General features: G+C 45.7%; 2 protein-coding genes across 3 annotated transcripts in view; one reads left to right on the top strand and one right to left on the bottom strand.

Annotated features, from left to right (window-relative positions):
- The window catches only part of snd1 (staphylococcal nuclease and tudor domain containing 1), a 220,349-nt gene that overhangs the window by 102,344 nt on the left and 98,888 nt on the right, over positions 1-19,117 (top strand). The gene's annotated exons all lie outside the window — the stretch shown is intronic.
- On the bottom strand, positions 1,537-9,296 carry lrrc4.1 (leucine rich repeat containing 4.1). Its single transcript, XM_037760705.1, has one exon. The coding sequence runs from the start codon at positions 6,880-6,882 to the stop codon at positions 4,018-4,020; it is 2,865 nt and encodes a 954-aa protein (XP_037616633.1). The 5' UTR covers positions 6,883-9,296; the 3' UTR covers positions 1,537-4,017.

Genomic DNA, 19,117 nt, shown 5'->3' with positions numbered 1-19,117 from the left:
CCTTTTAGTCTCCCAGAAACACTATACAGTGTACAATCAGCCACCTTATCCAGCCCACTGCAATATTTCTCCGTCTTAGCTTCTTAGATGTGCTCCCTTTTCCTGACCCCGTTTTCTGTTTTGGCTAAATTCCTCACTCTTGCTTGCTCCGTAATAACTTCTTTTCTAGCAATCTTGTCATGCTTAAATTTCCTTTTCCCACATCTCAATTTCTATACCACTTTTATCTTCTTCCTCCTCTAACTCTAATATCCCTTCCCCTCCCCTCCCCAGGCTCTGTGAGCTGTGGGTAAATAGGTGCATCTTGCCTTGCTTCCTCTTTCAAATGGCTTCATGATTGCTAATGAAGCACACAAGACAGAAAAAAAAGAAAGAAAATGACTCTGGAGGAGGAGGAGGAGGAGGAAGGGACGGAGGGAAGGAGTGAAGGAGTGTTTCCCATGGAGACGGGGCCCTTCAGTGGCTGCCTAGCTGATTGGCTGATTGATGACCCTGTAGCCATGTTGACTGATTAGTATGACAGAGCCTTTTATAGCACAGCACAGCACAGCTTAATATGTGGCCACGGAGCACCACATACTTGGGCATTGAGCAGCATGGCGCAGCATAAGCCCCATCCTGCTATACCATACTGAGGCGTGCAAAGTGCAACGATAGCACGCCATAACACAAGCTTAATGCTTAGCACAGTGCTTGCATCTGTTCATACAACTGCTTCACAATCCATCTCACCCATTTACACCATCCATTTAGATGCAACACACTGATACTGAGACAACTGGAAAAACCGCTGTCTTTGCATAGCTATGTTATAAAGACACGTAGAACGAGACGAAGCGATGCTGTCTGAGATGTGAGTCTGCGTAGTGACAAATGGTCAGTGCAAAAGTGTAAAATGGGTGTTTGCATATGTTTTTTTTGGACGTTGCGGTTATAAGGTTTAGTTTAGATTAATCATCCTGCTCTCTCTCTCTCACTTTTTCCTTACACTCCCTCCATCCCCCTTTTCTACGTACAACAGAAAACATAGCTGGTGCAATAGACACACGCATACGTGGACTGACAAACGCAGACAGACGTGCATGTCTGATCCATCAAGCTTGTTCTGGCACCTGCAGAAGATGCTCAATATTTAAAAAATGCAGGCTGAGTCATCAACAGACATCGCAAGAAAAGGGGAGAATAGCGAGAGCTGTAGTTGATTTGATCTTGTCTGATTTTTTGGCCCAAGTGACCAGTTGTGACGGCCCCTGAGTACACTGCAGCAGGTTATTTTTCACCCCAACGTGATGACAGTTTGGTGATAATGACGAGACACTGATGCAGTCGTGACCACTTTTACATAACCACGCCTATATATGGGCCTCAAAATGCTATTGTATTGGTGTTCAGGGATAGATGAAAACATTTTAACTCTCTCTCAATGTGTCTCTCTGGTCGTCACGGTCTTTACATGCCAGATGTCCTTAGTCCCAAAGATTGCACAGTCCAGTGTGCTGCCTCTAAATATGTTTTTCAGGGAAGAAAATTGCATGCTTTTTATTATATGATTCAATTTCTTTTCCCTGTGATATATTTTTCTGCTGCACTGCACACTTTTGCCATCCACGTTTTTACTCTCATTGAGATATCATCATATCCATTCCAGCCTGGTAATGTAGCACAATGTTAGAGGACATTTTAAATTATACATTTACAACAAATGCTGTCCCACTCTACAACATGTCATGTGTTTCCAAGCACAAGATATCCTCTAAAACAACTAAGTGTACAAAGACGAAACACAATATGCTCATCTTTCCCTTTCTTCAGCTGTCCTCTTTAACCTCCATCTCTTTACTCTATCTAGCTATCTCTCACACTCCCTCTTTTTGTCACTTCCTAATTTTTCAGAGCTGGACTGTCACCCTCACAAACACACACATCACTCTTCCTCTTTTTGACAGCCTCTACTACAGGTTAGGCTCGTCACAAGCTCTCAGCTAACTGCTACACTGTTCTTGTGATGTCAACCTCTTGTCATTTCTATTCAAACATTCTCCCTTTTTTTCTTTAGTTTCTCTGTCTCAAATGTCACCACAGTGTTGGAGAGGCAAACCTTGATGTTGTTCTTGTGGCCCTCGCAGGTAGTCTCCCTAGGTCTCCATTCGCCACACTTCTTACTGGTTACGTAAACTGGTGTCAACTACACTACTAGGTCATAGCTTTTTTCAGGCCTGTGACTGTGGATCTGGTAACATCTCTAGAGGTTTAGTAATGGTGTATTTTGATTCAAGTTGGATTATTTTAGAATTGTACAGCTTTATAAGGGTTAATATAAGGGTTAATGAGAAGGTAGTATGTGTTGGATGTGATGATTACGGTCCACACAGCTTGCAGTCACTCCCCTGGTGTTCTTCTGTAGTATTCTCTTTGTCATCTCTCACCCACAGGTTGCCCACTCCAAACATGTTATTCTGCTTTTAAGTGATACGTGCTCCCAGGGGTAGTTAACACCAGCATTATATTTCTTCTATCATTCTATCTTTTCTTCTTCAACACTGTCCCCAGTTTGGCCATTAAACAAGAGTTACAGACGAAAGAATGGGCAGCAGCACTTCAATCCCACACACTGTGGGTTTCCAAAAAACAAACCTGCCTAGCACATGCGTACTAACCACTGCGTATGTTGCATGTTATCTTTCTTTGTTAGGCAGAGACCCGCGGGGCTGTATTATGATTGAGAGGGGTGTGATATTGTTGAAGATGAAAAATGCAGTTAACAGCGAGACCCGAATGCATTCGTCACCATAAAAAGCCCCCATACTGATTGATGAAGGCACAACAGCTGGCAATGCAATGAAAAGTGAAATGAGGATCTATACTTTTTGGCAAAGGTGCAAGACAGTCTTTAACACCCAAACAGTACTTCACCTTAATTTATCACCCCTTTTTCACTCATTAGATACATGATAAACAATACCAGTTTGTAATGTAGAAAATGAGATAAGGTAACACAATCAGTTTGCATCGTTGAAAAGCGTTATGTAATGAGCAGTTCAATTAACATTAGATGTCACGATAGCACTGCTATACTTGTTTGTGGACACACCATCTTTTAACATCTTAAAAGCATTTGTAGAACTTGGGTTAAATATACACTTTTTGTTTAGCCACACCTTGATGAAGCACCATGACACTCTTACTGGTGATGTAAAATAGAAACTGAACAAACATTTATGTTACATATAAAGACCATAATAATTGGAGGTGTTGAGAGATTTAAAAAAAAAAGAAAACACCATCCACTTCTGCACCGTGATTCATTCTGCCTGAGTCATTCAGTACACGTAGGGTTAAAGTATAGCTGCAGCGTCTTACTGCAGTGTCTAAAGCATTTGGCTGATCGTTACAGTATACACCAGGAGAAGAAGTGAAGGAGAAAAAAACATCTCTCTCTTAATACTTCCTTTTTTTTTCTTCCAAAAATCCTTTTTATTGCATTTATAACATTTGGCACAGTACAAATTCTTGGTGCTTTTACAAGATAAACCTGTAAAGATCGACACTGACCTTTTTTCGGTTTTTGTTAAAGAAAGTCTTCTCAGTATAAATATTTTTTTTCTTATCACTGCATTCTCTGTAGCATGGTGTAAAAATCACACAGAATGCCCCCTTTTTAAAACAAGACTACCCTCATTTGTCAAAGTCAAGACAGCATCTTAAACAACTCATTGTTTTAAATAGAAGTTACAAGTTAGAAAATAGTTTCAATTTCTTTTTAATATATGTTTCTCTATCACCAGCCCATGGTAGTTTCAATTTGTCCATATATATATTTATTTATAAGCATGTACAACAAGAAATCATCAGTCTTTTTAAGTTTGCACTCTGTACAAAAAAGTAGTTCCTGTCCTTTTTTCGTTGTGCATTCTATTGCATGATTTTATGAGGAAATGACGAAGGGGGGCGTGGGAAAGGGGGCGGTTTGGAGCTAGGAACCTAGGGAAAGGAGTGGGAGCCATTTGGGCGGCCTTTTTAAATCTGAGTCTCCTGCACCTTCTCCTTGGTGTGAGTTTTTATGACATAGGGCTCAGCCATTGCTGTGATGGTGCTGGGCAAGGTTCGAGGCAAAGAGTTCCCAACATTGTTTTCTGTCCATTTTGCCCCATGGCCAGTTGGTTTGTAGGTGTTATATTTGGGCTTTAGAGTGCTGTAGTCCACTTTATGGGGGCTGTAGTCCGCTTTGTGGGGACTGTAATCAAGCTTAGGTCTCTGAGTGTGTGGACTAAAGTCAGACTTGAAGGCGCTGTAATCCGCTTTGTGGGGGCTGTAGTCAGGCTTGAAGGCGCTGTAATCAGTTGAAGTCTTATGGGAGGAGTAAGGGTCCTTGGGTTTGTAGGTACTGTCAGTTTTAGATCTCTGGGAATTGTAGTCTGTTTTGGGTTTAGGCTGAGTGCTATAGTCAGGCTTATATGAGCTGTAATCAGGTTTAGGTCTTGGCTGAGTACCAAAGTCTGGCTTGAATGGACTGTATTCAGCCTTAGGTTTATGCTGTGTGTTGTAGTCTGATCTTAATGGGCTGTAATCATGTTTAGGTTTTGGTTGGGTGCTGTAATCTCGTTTGAATGGGCTGAGGTCAGTTTTCTGCCTAGGATGAGTGCCATAATCTGGTTTGAACGGGCTGTAGTCTGGTTTTGTTTTTGGGTGAGTACCAAAGTCCGGTTTAAATGGGCTGTATTCTGCTTTAGGTTTGTGAGTGCTGTATTCCTGTCTAAAAGGGCTGTAGTCAGGCTTTGTTCTGTGAAGGCTAAAATCTGGTGTAGATTTGTGAGTGCTGTAATCTGGGATGAATTTGTGGCTACTGAAGTCCATATTTGGCTTGTATGTGGTATACTCAGCCTTCGGCTTATGAAGGGTGAAATCAGGCTGGGGTTTGTATTCGGCCTTGGGTTTGTGAAAACTATAGTCAGTCTTGTGGCTGATAAAGTCCAGTTTGTGTATGCTGTTATGGTCCCGGATTTCAGGCAATGTGAGAGCCGTCTCTTGAGCTGCAGACGCTGGCGGAGGAAGGTCCTCCTCATCCACCTGGATAATCTCCACAGTGCGGGCAGCTGCCACTGTGCTCCTCTGCTGGTGGCGCTTTCTCAATTTGTAGAAGGCGATGAGCATGACAGCAGCCAGCAGTGTCACCGCTACAAAACATCCAATTATGATCTTAGTGGTCTTCATCACTTCATCCAAGCTAGGGCCAGACTTGCCTGGCCTGAGAGTGGCACCTTGGAGTCCTGGCGCCACAGATGTCTTAGCTGCACCTGGTGGGCTGTTAGTGCTTTGCAGCAGCACAGTTGGTGTGGAGATGAAGACTGGCTGAAAGACGGAAGGGGAGGCAGTTGTAGTTGTTGTCCCTAGGCCTACCCCTCCCCCTCCAGCTCTCCCAGCCCCTGCTGCAGCAGCTGTGGTCGTGGTGGTTTTAGGCTTGGGCATCTCAGTGGTTGGCCCCAAGACCTCCACAGTCACTGTGGTAAAGTAACTCAAGTTGGATGTGTTAAGCTCAGCTGCACTCACATTGAGGTAGGCCGAGGCGTTGGAGGCCCCAGCTGCATTGGACATCATGCAGGTATACGTTCCTGTGTCTACAGCCAGGACGTTTGAGAAATTAAGGGTACCATCATTGAGGACTGATATTCTCGGGTGACTAGAGGCATGTGTCAGGATAGTTCCATTGGGTAGGAGCCAACGCACTGAAGACATTGGGGCTGTGCGGCAACGAAGGTCAGCCACTCGCCCCGCTGAAATGTTCAAGTCCCTTGGTGCATCAGTAGCGTATGGTGCAGAACACTGGGTTGCAGCACCCTCACCAGGGTCCACCTCAACCAGCTGTCGACCTCTCATGCTGGCAGGTGAGTGACAGCGTCCACAGCAAGTTGAGTTAGTAGGTATGTACTCCCTTAGCCAGCGTGCTAACCATACAGCGTCACAGCCACAGTTCCAAGGGTTATGGTGGAGATGGAGCTCCACCAGGTACCTGAGCGGGGAGAACAGATCATGTGGCACAGCGCTCAGATTATTATGGGCAAGATTAAGCTCCACCAACGAAGATAGGTCATCAAAACCATTGCGCTCTATCACTGTGATTTGCGAGTTCATCACCCATAGCTTTTTCAGTGAGCGCAGGCCTTTGAAGGAGTCTGGCTTTATCTCTGGGAAATGATTTTCAGAGATCTCCAACTCCTCCAGGCCCTTGAGGGGACTCATGTTTGGCATGTCACCCCTTATGTTGCACATGCCCAGGTTGAGGTACTTGAGGTTTTGTAGGCCCTCAAAAGCGCCTTCTGAGATGTACTCCAGTTTCCGTAACTCTCCCAAGTCCAGTCGCATGAGGGAGGGCACCCTGTTGAAGGCGTAGGAGGGGATACTTTCAATGGGGTTGTTCCTCAGCCACAGTTCTCTTAGTTTAGATAGGTACTCAAAGGCCCCACTGGGAATCACCGTCAACCGGTTGTCAAACAGCTCCAGTGTGTTGAGGCTGGTAAGTCCATTAAACGCGCCCACCTCAATCTGCCGTATGGCATTTCGCCCAAGCTGGAGCACCTCAAGGTGGTGCAGGTGGCGGAAGGAGTCAGCCTGCACCGCCTCGATGGCGTTTTCCATTAGATTGAGGTGTCGCGTGTTGGCAGGAATGCCAGGGGGCACACGGGTGAGGCCACGTCGGGTGCACACCACCTTCCCCTGCTGATTACTACAGGAACACTGCGGTGGACAGCCCTGGGGTCCCTGAGACACCGCCGCCCCCGCCAAGGCCAGGGAGGCGCTGCTCCACGCTCGCGCCATCAGAAAGACTACACAGAGCAGGGCGGCTTTCCTGGCACGATGCACAGCTACCCGCCCCAGGAGACTCATGATGTGGCACGTTCATAATTCAGCATCATCTGGGGGGGAGGATGGGGGTGTTTGGGGGGTGGTGTTTGGGGCGCTTTGGGGATCAGGGAAAGTAGCTGGTTGGCTGGTAGTAGTGTTAATGGGACCAGAGCAAAGAAGTCAAGGTGACTGAAGAGGACAGGGGAGAATGTGGGTGCTTGCTAAGGGGCAAAAGGGCTTGACCTATCCTCAATTAAGCAATGCTTTTTACTGTGCTCAGGGGCAGAAGGAGAAAGGAGGGTAGAGAGGGCTGGCTTTTCTGAAACGTGTGTATGAGAAGGACATGATGATAAATTAACCAACCAAAAGCCGTATTACAAGACAGAAGGGAGGGTTACAAATTGATGCAAAGAGGGGTTGAAACACTAGACACCTACCTCAAGTTATTATTACAGGTCCTTGAACTGAGATATATAGTTTCCCCTCCTGTTTGCAATCAAGAGCTGTGGTATTCACATCAGATGTATGTATATCCCAAGAGCAGCAAAGAAAGCCTTTTTTTATATTTGCTCTGTCAAAACGGGTATCAATGCCAAAGAGCTTAACCAAGATGAGCCCTTTTGTAAATCCACACATCCAAAGAGAAAGGTTCGAAGGCCCTTTTGTGAGTGTTTTTTTTTTCCTCCCTTTCCTTGTTGATTTAGAAAAAAAGAAAAAGAAAAAAAAAAGATTGCAGATAGGAATCCAGTCAGGCTCCCAAAGCAGCAGCAATGCTCCCTTGCTCGCTTCTTGCTGTCGGCTCCTCTTCTCTTGCTTGTCCTTGGAATCCGACAGTTGATCCCCCTGCTAGACACCTTACCCAGGTCTCCATAGCACAGGCGACAACACAAACACACGCACAATTTTTTTGTGCGCCAAAAGCCAAGGCAGAAAGGACAAAAAAGAGGGAGGTAGGTGGGGGTGGGATTGAAGAAGGTTGAATGAAAATTCCACAGTCCTTTCCAATGTTCTTTGCCTTTTGTTTGCGATGGTTAGGAGGTGAGGTTGACAAGCCGGGGAAAAAAGAACAGCCCCCCTCCTCTCTGTATTCCTCTGTTCACTTTTTAGTGGTCAATCAGTTGGTCGGTTGGTCAGTCTGACAGCCCTTCTCGCTCTCTTCCCCTCGCTCCCCCTTTCAATGTGGCGTCGTGTCCACTTGATTTTTCTTTTTTTTCCTTTTTTTCTCTTCCTCCAGGAGTGTTCGGCGGGGGTTGAAAAGACTAGGCGACTCGCACTGCCTTCATTAGCTTCTTCTTCCCCGTCTTAACTAGCCACACGCTCCAGCCTCGGCAGCCGCGGCGGCGACAGCAGCAATTGCAAACGCACACACACCATCCCCGCGAAGCACACAGCAGCAGTAGTGAGCACACACAGCAGCAGCTGCAGCCTGCCTCCCTTGCACTTCCCAATAATCCGTCAATTTCTTCAGAGGGGGAGTGGGGGTGGGGGATGGAAGGGGGTGCTGGGAGGAGTGGGGGTGTTGTAGCTGGGTTGATCGAGGTGGGTTAGAGGGAGGAGGGGTGGTGCGCAGTTTCTCCTTCCTCTCTCCGGCTTGTTTCTCTGTTCTTCTTGTTTTCCAGTTCTTTTTTTTTTTTTGTCTCTCCTCTCCTCGTGGTGATCAGCACCCCCTCGCCAATGCAGCGTCCGACTAGGGAGAGGAGCAAGACAGGGAAGGCGAGCGCTGGGTGAGCGCGCGGCTTACAGGCGTGACGTTAACAGTAGCGTCGATGTGGAAAGGATCCGTTGTAGCAGCAAAAGAGAGAGCGTGCGCCGGCTTGGATATCTCTCTCGCTCTCACTCTCTCACTCTCGCTCTCTCACACTCTCTCTCTCTCTCCCTGCCTCCCTCCTGCTCTCTCTGCAGTGTCCTAAGGTAGTTGGGTGAGCTCAAAGCACTCAGACCTTTTTAGAGATCTACCTCTTCAAAAACCAGTTTGCTCCTGCCCGTCCTCCGATCCTTTTTTTTTTTTAATGCTCACAGTCTCTTGTTCTGTGGCTTTCTGGGGCTTTGTGTGGCTTAGGGGAATAGACAGGCTGTCCGAGGAAAAGGCATAGATGGACAGTGGCATCCCCACAGCAACCATATTTTAACCCTTTCCTCCCCAGCAACAATCCAGCCATTCCAACGAGTCTGGCAAGGCTTTCCAGCATTGCTGTGGTGGCAAAGGCAAGCAGATGGGACACTGCTTTCTCTCACTCTCGCTTCCCCTCTCTCTCTCTCTCATGGTGCCCTCTCTCGCTTTCCCTTCTCTGCCCTCTCTCACTCTCTTCCATCTTTTGATTTTCTTCACTTTACCTCCCCTTTGCTCTCTCACTCTTTTTCGTTATGTCCTTTAGTGGAAAATAGAGGAACATGAATGGACTGCTGACGCATCCTGCTCGGAGCAGTGCTTTGGTTTGATGCAGTGTGTTTTGTGCATTAACTCCCCCCCACCACCACCACCACCACTCACTCTACCCTCACCCTCCTCGCTGTCTTTCCTTCTCACTGCTCACTCTTCGTCCGTCACCCTACTTCATCTCTGCCTGGCTATATACAATCTCGTACAAGTTGTCGGGGCATTAAGTGCGATTTAAGCCATATTCATATTGATCTATCTCTTCAGTGCAATGGAACTAAAAGTTTAGATTGTAAGAATTTGATTAGGTTACTTTATTAATACCATATATTAGATATATAGACAGAAACTTTGACTCAATCCATGACAGGAGGCAAGTGCAGACCATCCTTCCATTAGCTGTAACCGCTTATCCTGTTCAGGGTCGAGGCGAAGGCGATGTACACCCAGGACAGGTCGCCTGACTATCGCAGGTCTGACACATAGAGACAGACAACAATTTACGCTCACATTCACATCTACAGGCAATATAGAGTCGCCAATTAACCTAACCTGCATGTCTGTGGACTGTGGGAGGAAACCGGAGTACCCGGAGAAAAAAACCCACGCTAACACAGGGAGAACATGCAAACTCCCAGAAGGGCCAAAAGCCTTGTTTCCTACTCTGCGTCTACACCTGTTACCTTTTTCTCCACCCCCTCATCATATATGCCTTTGCAGGTAGTTAGAGTGCTCTAAGCAGGTAGGCCTTAACCCTCAATTTGAGCACAAACTGTCGCTTCAGGAAGCACAACCGCCATAAAGGTCACGTCGAGGAAAAGGCGAACAGGAGAAAACAAGACATGCTTTACCTTCCTGCCGCGAGGAGAAGCGGCAAAACAAACGCACCCCTACTGTCCCATCAGCCCCTCTATCTTCAATGATTTGTACAAGCCTCATGTCCATTAAACTAGGAAGCAGTGTGGATAATTGATGGTTGGTAAAGCTAGCGGTGACAGTGCTGCTAGGTGTGTGTGTGTGTTTGTGTCTGAGCTAGAGAGTAAGAGTGTTAAAAGAGTGAGAGAGAGAGAGCGAGAGGGAGGAGAGAAAGAAACGCCAGCTAGAAAAGGTCACACTGCCTGTAGCGCAGTACGTTATTCCCACCGGCACAGGAGTATAGAGCCAACTCCTATATTATACACACATACACACACAGACTTTCTCCTTGACTTCACTGCAGTTGAATACGAATGGGCTTCAATGAAGCACATGTAACAGTGAGGTAGCAGCCACAGGAGTATAGGGAGGGAGGGGGGCGGGGGGGTTTCCTTTGTTAAGACAGAAAGGCTATTTCCTTTCCCTTTCCACAGGGATTCCCTCGCACCGTGGCCATGTGGAGGGCGATATCAGAGGTGTGCTGCATCCCCCCCCTCGCTGCAGAACATGAGATAATGCAGGCCTATATTCAAACAAGCAGGTTATAACACAAATGCAGGATCTGCTGCCTGCAAATGTGCTGCTCAAAAACCACATTTCATTGATCTGTTGTTGGTTAAGCCAACTGCAAATGAAGGCTCGGTGTGATTATCGACGACAAAACCCACAGCGTGCACACTGGCACCGCTAGCTTTCCGTCAGATGGTGCCTGTGCTGCATCTCTAGGTATGGTGTGCCACCATTTGATGAGCAAGTGACCCAGAATGAGTTCAGGTTGTGTTTTTTTTTTACCCGCCCAGCACAGTACATCCCAGACTACCATCTAACCAAAATCACCCATTGACCCGTAACATGACCAGCGCTGCCAGGACAGCTCTCTCCTCTTTGGCTCTCACCCCCGTCTCTTCCTCTCTTTCCCTGTCTTTTCCTATCCTCACTCTATTTTTCTCTGTCAGCGGACACTCTGCTTTCTCACTACTGATGGAGAGCGGGTCATGGCCTGCCAAACTCTGTAATGCTCCGCTGACCAAAAGTGGTCAACCGCTTGCTTTATAGTTTGATCCTGGAGCCCCCGAATGGCCAGCATCGCTTGATGGTCAGCCAAACTCTGTGATCACGGCAAGGTTTTTTCTCAAGGTCCAGCATGTGCGCGGCTCATATGGCATCCCTGAAACTGGCAAAGGGGGGGGAAACCAGAAACGCGTTTGCCAAGCTGGTGGCTTTTTTTAGGGATGCACCTGGATTTGGTGGTTGAGGCCAATGCTGAAATTGTAATTTTGAGTGTCTTTCGAGGTTTAGGTTATGCCAGTATATCCATTGTGACAAGAAGAGTGTTGTCAGGCTTTACCTCCAGGACTTGCTGACCGATGATGGCCTGATGAGCTGTCAGATACGTTGGACCTTCACGCTGTCATGCCAGCCACATTTCCCCTGTTTGGCGACCCCTGTCCTCCCTGCTTCACCCGAGGCTCTACGGAGCCACCCCTGCACCAGGGCCACGAGGGCACTGGGTGTAGTTCGAGGGTACTGCGAGACCTACTTTGGCGCGGCTTGTCCGCCGGTCAGCCGGCATGTTCGAGGGGGGTATATGCAAACGTTACAGAACCCATCCCCTGGGGGGAGTGCTAGCAAATCTGGGCTGCGGCCAGTCACATGTAGGTCAGCAGCCTGTGTCTGTTTGCATGCGTGTCAGCGGTTCCATTTGGGCGAACGGCCTGCAGTATGTTACAGCGGCAATGACAATCGGAGTTTAGCAGTATGCAGTCGAATGATAGATCTAATGATAATGTCATTGCCAGGATCAAGGATTTACATCATAGGGCCTGGGGCAGTCCACATATGGTTTCCTGTTTGTGTATGTGAGACAGTGATAGATTTATTTTTTCTCAAGGAGACAAGAGGCACACTATTTTTGGGCTTGTCTTGTGCTCTGAGAGCTATTACGAATTGTTTGCATACGTGTGTGTGTGTGGGTGGATGGGTAAGTGAGCGTGTCCTCTAAGCGTCCACTAATGTCCCAGTGGCCGATTGCATACCAGTGCCCACCCTGGCGCAATGTTATCTTCAACCAATGTTTCCACACCACTGTACATAAACACCCCCAAACTCTACGATGCTGACCTTGAGGTAAAGGACCCGCTACTAGACGCTTCCTTTCCCATTTTCATTTCAATTTCCAGGAATTAATTCGGCAAGAGATTACGTGTAACACACACACACACACACACACACACACACACACACACACACACACACACACACAGACACACAGACAAGGCACACTGCTATCAGTGTCCCAGTAAAGGCTTAAACTGCTTGGTAGGGATTTTTTCTGTTTATCACATTTCTCATCACACACACTGGCACACAGACACGCACACACTAATCATATGCCAGCGCATCAAGAGATTATAACAGGCAATAGGGCATATTAGTGGCTTCCGTATGCCCAGGTTGGATGAGTTTTTCTGTTTCATCCCGTTAACCTGCTCAGTCTGGCTAGTCTGCTCTCACTGACCTTGTTTTGGACTCCACTCAATACAGCACACACACACAGTGATACAATTTTTCACATTACCCTACATTGGACATTCATGCATTTAATGCATTTAGGTGGCGCTTTTATTTAGAGGGCAGTTTAAGGTCCTGACACACATTGGATAGTTTGGGGCTGTCAGTGAGCGTCTGTCAGCCTAGTTTTTGCGGCGTGTACTGCACTGTCTGCTCTAGTCTGCCCGTGTCTGAGGTTTTTCGGCCGATTCACCATGTTTGAATCGGCGGCAGAGCTCGTCGGGGTGTGAAGTTGCTCTGATTGGCTGTTCAGCTTAAACGAATCATTGCACGAGAAGAGAAACGGAAGTGAGGAAAGCAAGCCAATAAGTAAAGTAAAGTCAAGTCAAGAGGAAAAACACAGAAGGCTCCTCATTTTTTTTTTATGTTCATCTCATCTGATCATTCCAATACACAAATATTTTCACAACAACACGGTCATCTGGAATGAAGCTAAGTGGTGAGTGACAGCGGTGTGAAAATGGTCTACAATCACTGCTTTGTTTCATGTACGTATCAAAACAACGGCTTGTATATCCGCAGTCTTCCGGTTCCCTTTTTGAATTAAAAATACGGACTACCGCTGCCTGCTGGTAGGGAGAGTTATTTCATCTCACGCAGGCGCAGAACTTATGTGGTAGTCGGCCGTCGGCTGTAGTCTTTGCGGTATGTTTGAGTGCAACTTTTTGGCCAAGACACAGTCGACGTGAGGTGACGCAACTGGTGGCCTTCGTCGCCGCTAGTTCTTTGATGTTGGTTTGGTGTGTCTGGGCCTTCACTCTAAATGGGACCTTAATTTACTAAATGAACATCATTCTGTATTGAAGAAGACTTGAAACTAGCGATTGAGACCATAAACTCATGTTTACAATGTTTACTGAGGTAATAATGGTTGTCTTTTTTCTTTTTAGTCTTTGTTTAAACTCTCCCTATTCTCAACTTGCCCCCTTTCTTCGTTCTTTCTTTCCTTCTCTTGTTCTCTTGTTACTCTTCTTACACTGCCTTTGTTTTTGCCCTGTTTCTTTTTTTCCTCTCCCCATCATTTGTTTGTTCCTCCTCTTCCTCTTTTTGCTCTCGCTGTGCTGCGTCCCCCTTTTCTTCCTTTTCCCTCTGTCCTCCCCTCTGTCTTCTTGCCCTCACTCCCCTTCTCTAAATTGCCACTTCTTACAGTGTTCCTCTGCTCTACTATTTGCAGGCCAGTCTCATGTTAATTGTGTTTGCTCATTCACAGCATATGTTTTTGTGTGTGTCACAGAGAATGCGCTCTCAAATGAGGGCAATATCAGGTCACGGCAACTGAAGGCGCACAGTAAAAGATGAGCGTTTTCACTTCTCTTTTTTCCTGTGTTATTCAGTATTTGAGCTTCGCTAGCAAGCCGTTGTCTCCAGACTAATGGGCTTCATTATGTTTAGCTGTGTTCATACTGGCTGCCAGAGCAGGGATTAGTCCTAGCGCCGTGTTAGTTGGAAGCAGAAGAAATACACAAGTAGGTTAGCACTGTTAACCCAATCAGCATGAGCCAAGATAGGAGGAGATCCTTCATGCAAATTTGGAAATAGGAGTGCTTTTACTTTGGCCTGTTAAATTTACAACATTTTAAAGCTTTCATTCACCAATTTACTGCCACATTTATTTTTTAAGAATGGTATTTTCCATTAAAATACCGCATATCATCGTGCCAGGTGTGTGATATAATGCCCTTTATACTTTTCTCGCCATATGCTAATGCTCCTCATGGCTTGCCCCGGCCACATCATTGGTCAGCTGGCCTCATTAGGATTCATGGAGCATCCCTGTATGTGCGTTCATCACAATGTTGCCTTGCCAACTGCCAGGCCGTAGGAAATGGATGTCTCTTTCTCTGAGCAATGTGAAGGTAAAAACATAGTAATTCACCGCTGAGAGAGCAGCTAAATCTTCCAGACTTTTAGCTCCTTGGGAGCAAAGATGCCGTCTTCATTCAGCTCCAACCCCCCCTCCCTCTTCTCCTTTTTACTTCTCTGTGCCCTTGGCTTGGTCAAAACAAAATTCCTAACTAGTGAGTTGTTACACTGCAACATTATGTGACAATAGTTGGGCTTTTTGCATTACTTCTACTCGTCTCAGTTTAACTTTAATTGGTTTTAAAGGATAGAATGGGATTCAAAACCGTGATTTATTGTGCATACTAACAAATGCTTTGTCTTGCCTTGCCTTGACACTGATACTATTATTGTCTAGCTTTTTGTTTAGCCTTTATACAGTGACAAGTGCGAAATGTCTGCAACAAGAGGTAATTCGATCAAACATGTAGCACTACAAAAAAGCTCTTAGTTTGCTTGCAAAACTACATATCTCCCCGGAGGAAGAGGACACACGATATGATTATTTTCACAATACTTAAATCACGATACAATCTTATTGTGATATGTTGAGTTTCGCGATAAGATATATTGCAATTTATTACCTTTTTCAACTGCAAAATGTATAGTTTGTCAACATCTGTTTTATATAATAAGATAGTTTTCCCTCTTTTCATCTCAGAGTTTTCACATATCTTGAGGTGAGAGGTCAGGTGACCCCTTTGAAAATGGCCAACCTTGCCAAAATTTTGCGTAAATTGAGCGTTATTATATTTATTTTATTTAGCATTCTTCCCAACAAGCTAACATGACATGGTTGGTACCAATCGATTTTTCAGGTTTTTCTAGTTTCATATTATCTTCACTCTCAAGGCCATCATATTAAGAGGTTAATTGTTAATAGACATACGTGTATTGACACAATATCGCCACGCAAAATATCGCGATACTATGCTGTATATCGAATTTTTTCCATCACCCCCTAATAACTCCCTAAATATTGACATGAAATCCCTACTTATAGGCCATCTCCAGGTTTATGAATTTACTTAACCTCCACCCAGGTCTTTTGTTATACTCAAAGTGGCCACCTTTCTTTCCCTCTCCCACTACGATGCCCCGACCTTCAAATATCCTCCCTAAAATCACAGCGACAATTACCTTCTTAGCAGTGTTATTTCTCTGAAGCTGTTAATCCCGGAATCTCCATCAAGCTCCATGTAGGGGAGGATTAGCCATACTGAGGCCTGCTACTGCACAGACCCAGGGATGGGAGAAAAAAGAATGAAACGGCTTTTCATCTTCCTCAAATCCACCTGTCCACGCCCAGATTACGGCAGCACCGTCCAGCAGATAGAGACTCTCTGTGTGTGCGCGCCAATATTCTTTGTTTTCCACTTCCATGTTGGTGTGTTTTCGTCTATCTCGCTGTGTATTTTGCTTTGTGCCAGATATCTTTGTACGGACACCACGCGGTGTTGCGAACTGCTTTCCAATGACTTTCAGAGCGTTTTTCTAATATGCTTCCAATTTGGATTTCATTACTGATAGTCTACCTTTATCTGTGTTCAAATGAGCTATCTTCTCCCCAATGTGAGCATAATAACAAGAACCACACACTAGTCAGGTGTACTTTATGGAGGTATGAAGAGTCATTGTTGTGACATGATGAGCATTTTATTTTGTATAGGCTGCAGAGAACGGGGTTGGTGTGTGTACAGGAGATGCATTTTGTGTGTGTCTATTCTCCAATACGACTACTCGCCTCCCCAGCCAGTTATTTTTTTCCTGTGTAATATCCGCTGTCTCTCTGCCTCCCATCGTTTTCCCATACTGGGGGGATTTGAGGAGCCAAACTAAGTGTGTCTAATCTATGAGCGCAGCCAGCGCGGCGTCAAATGTTTGGTGCCGATGTACCTGCAGCCTCCCAACAATACAACTAGAGATGTCACGGTGAGGACATTTTCCCCACTGGTTAATAAACATATGACAACAACGGTGTAACCGATTACACTGGACGTTTTACAAGAAAAAGACGGCGCGCAATAAATGTAGAGTGCTTAATTGGATCTTTGCTGTTGGACGGCTGTGTGTCTGGCCTCTCCTGTAGAGCTTTTGCTGAGGGGTCTGCAGGTTTCCACATGGCAATGCTGCGCGGTGCACACCGGCTGTGACCACTCCTCCGCACGACGATTGCTTCATAAATGTTATGGTTCCTTTATAGCATTGGTTTTTAAATCCGAAGTATTGCCGAATAGGCGTTTTTGCTTTTCGCTTTGACATCGTCTTGTCTGTCAACTCTCTCTCGTCTCGTGATAAGTGTGTGAAATCTGACTCTTGCTACTCTGCGCTGATATGCCAAAATGAACTAAATGGGTTTTACTTTGATTAAAAAAAGCAAAACGACGATGGGGCCGGTGGATAAGTAATGTAATCGGTGTGTGCCCAACCACCGTGTAACACCGACTACCAGAACAAGCCTAACTACAACACTTCGGTAGCTGTCCACCCAAGCAGGTAGGAGACAATGTATAGGAGAGAGAGGGCAGGAGGTTGAGGAACAGACATCCGAGTGGACGTTTATATTATTGCTAAGCGACCATGGACTCAATGTGAGGATAAAGTATGTGTTTGGGTTAGAATAAAGTAAGATGGAATATGGGTCAAAGGAAAGAGTACCCCCAACTCCAAGTCCGGTGACCTCGCTTAAATGCGTTTTCTGTAGCAGTGCAATCAGGGATATCGTAGGCTGCGGCCGGGGGCCAGCAGGGTCCCGGCTATGAAAGGGAAGGGGGGGGGAAAAGCAGCAGGCAGCACTTTCTAAATTGAAGTCAATAACACAGCAGTCCATTCTGTCAGAGCCAGTCCTCCCACACAGTCCGCTTACAGTCACTAAGGAGAGCTGAGGGGTAGGATGTCGATTGAGTTCTCCAAAGTACCACTGCGCGTGGCAACATGTGTTCGCGTGGGCGAACGAGGGGGAAAATGGTGGCGTCAGTGAAGAGAGGCGTGGCACCTCATAAAGCTGTTAAAAAACCCTGACAGTAATTGCTATTCTCTTTACCACATGTGTGTGTGTGGTTGACAACTATACGACAAGAATTGAATATTAAGTCGTGATCCAAAATGAAAAGTAAATGCCCTGAGCCTGCTACATGGAAGTGCTTTTATTCTACATCTAGCTGGTTGTGTGAAAGCTTGCTAATGCAGGCATATCTCAGACACACACATGCACACACATATTTTTGCCTTTAATCCCTTTTTGCATGTTAGCACTTCCACATAGCTTTGGGGATTAGAGCTGGTATGGTTGGCCTGCCTTGAGCGGGGGGTAGGAAAGGAAATTAGTGACTGGTAGAGGGGAGACATCCGGCTGACATGCCTGTGTGTCGATGCATGCGCGGTTAAGCTCGCACACTTTGTGTTTGAATCTGATGACGACTGTGTAATGGTTACTGGCACATCCGCACAGCATGGAACAGGCATGATTTGTTTGGGAGCTAGCACTTTTTTTGCCTACTTTTGCTGAGCCGAACGCTGAAAAAAAAAGTCAATCGGCTGCAGTTTTGGTACTCTGTGTTCCCAGTAGTGTTCTGACAGGCTTGTGTGTGTGTTGTGCTTTTCCACAGGAAAAATGCAATTTTATGATAAAAACCCATTTACACTTCAGTTCTCCAGATTTTTTTCTTTTGTATTTGTGCGAGAGAATAACTCTGTTAGCGGAAGATTGTCCTTGAGATTGATTCATAACTGTCATAACTGCACTATCCCCAATGTAATATTTGTTTCCGCTCTCGCCCCTGTATCTGGAGCAAAGAACTGCACACACACAGTCGCATATGTTCCTACTCGGCTACATGTCTGTGGTTTTATAATGCAGTAAAATGTTTACATATCATGGGAATAGGCTAAATGGAGCGTGACACTACTCTTCATCCACAGAGCTCTTTAACTTTTTAAACATATACATTGCATTTCCGCAAAACTTTAAAAGCTGTCATCTTTCCATTTAGTATCTACAGTAAGTGCATCATCTCTTGTGTTTTTGTTCCTTGGTGTTATGTCATTGTTTGCTTGTAGATATTTTATAGACCATGCTGCACACAGGCCTACTGATCCACCTACTGGTGCTCTCTCTCTCTTCTCTCTGTCAGTTCTCTCTCTGATAGTATCAGTCCGGGTCACTCGCACTGTAGTTGGACAGTGGTAATTTCCCAAGGCGGACATTGATTTCTCTTTTCATTTTCCTACCACTCATAGTTTGACATCCTACTGAAAATTATAATTTTGACCTGAAACCTATTGCCATATTTCAGAGCTCCTTTTGCCATTTTTCAAACAATGAGGGAACCAAATTGAGTATAGTGTTGAGAGGTTATTTTTTTTTATCATGTCGTTGGTGTGGAAGTTCTTAAGCTGTTGAGGAACAACCTTAAAAACAACGACAATATCCTTTTACACTTGGACGTCTTCTCATATCTATTCTTGTATTCTCGATTCGTAGGATTTTTCGGGCGTTTTCTTACGAAATGTCCAGCATCCAATTCCGCTCCAGTCTTTTTCAAAATAAACTTGCGTCTTCACAGGAAACAA

The sequence above is a fragment of the Sebastes umbrosus genome, chromosome 23, assembly GCF_015220745.1.
Source record: "Sebastes umbrosus isolate fSebUmb1 chromosome 23, fSebUmb1.pri, whole genome shotgun sequence".
Classification (NCBI taxonomy): Eukaryota; Metazoa; Chordata; class Actinopteri; order Perciformes; family Sebastidae; genus Sebastes; species Sebastes umbrosus.
Note: the sequence above shows the minus strand (reverse complement) of the source record. Positions and strands in the feature narration are given on the sequence as shown.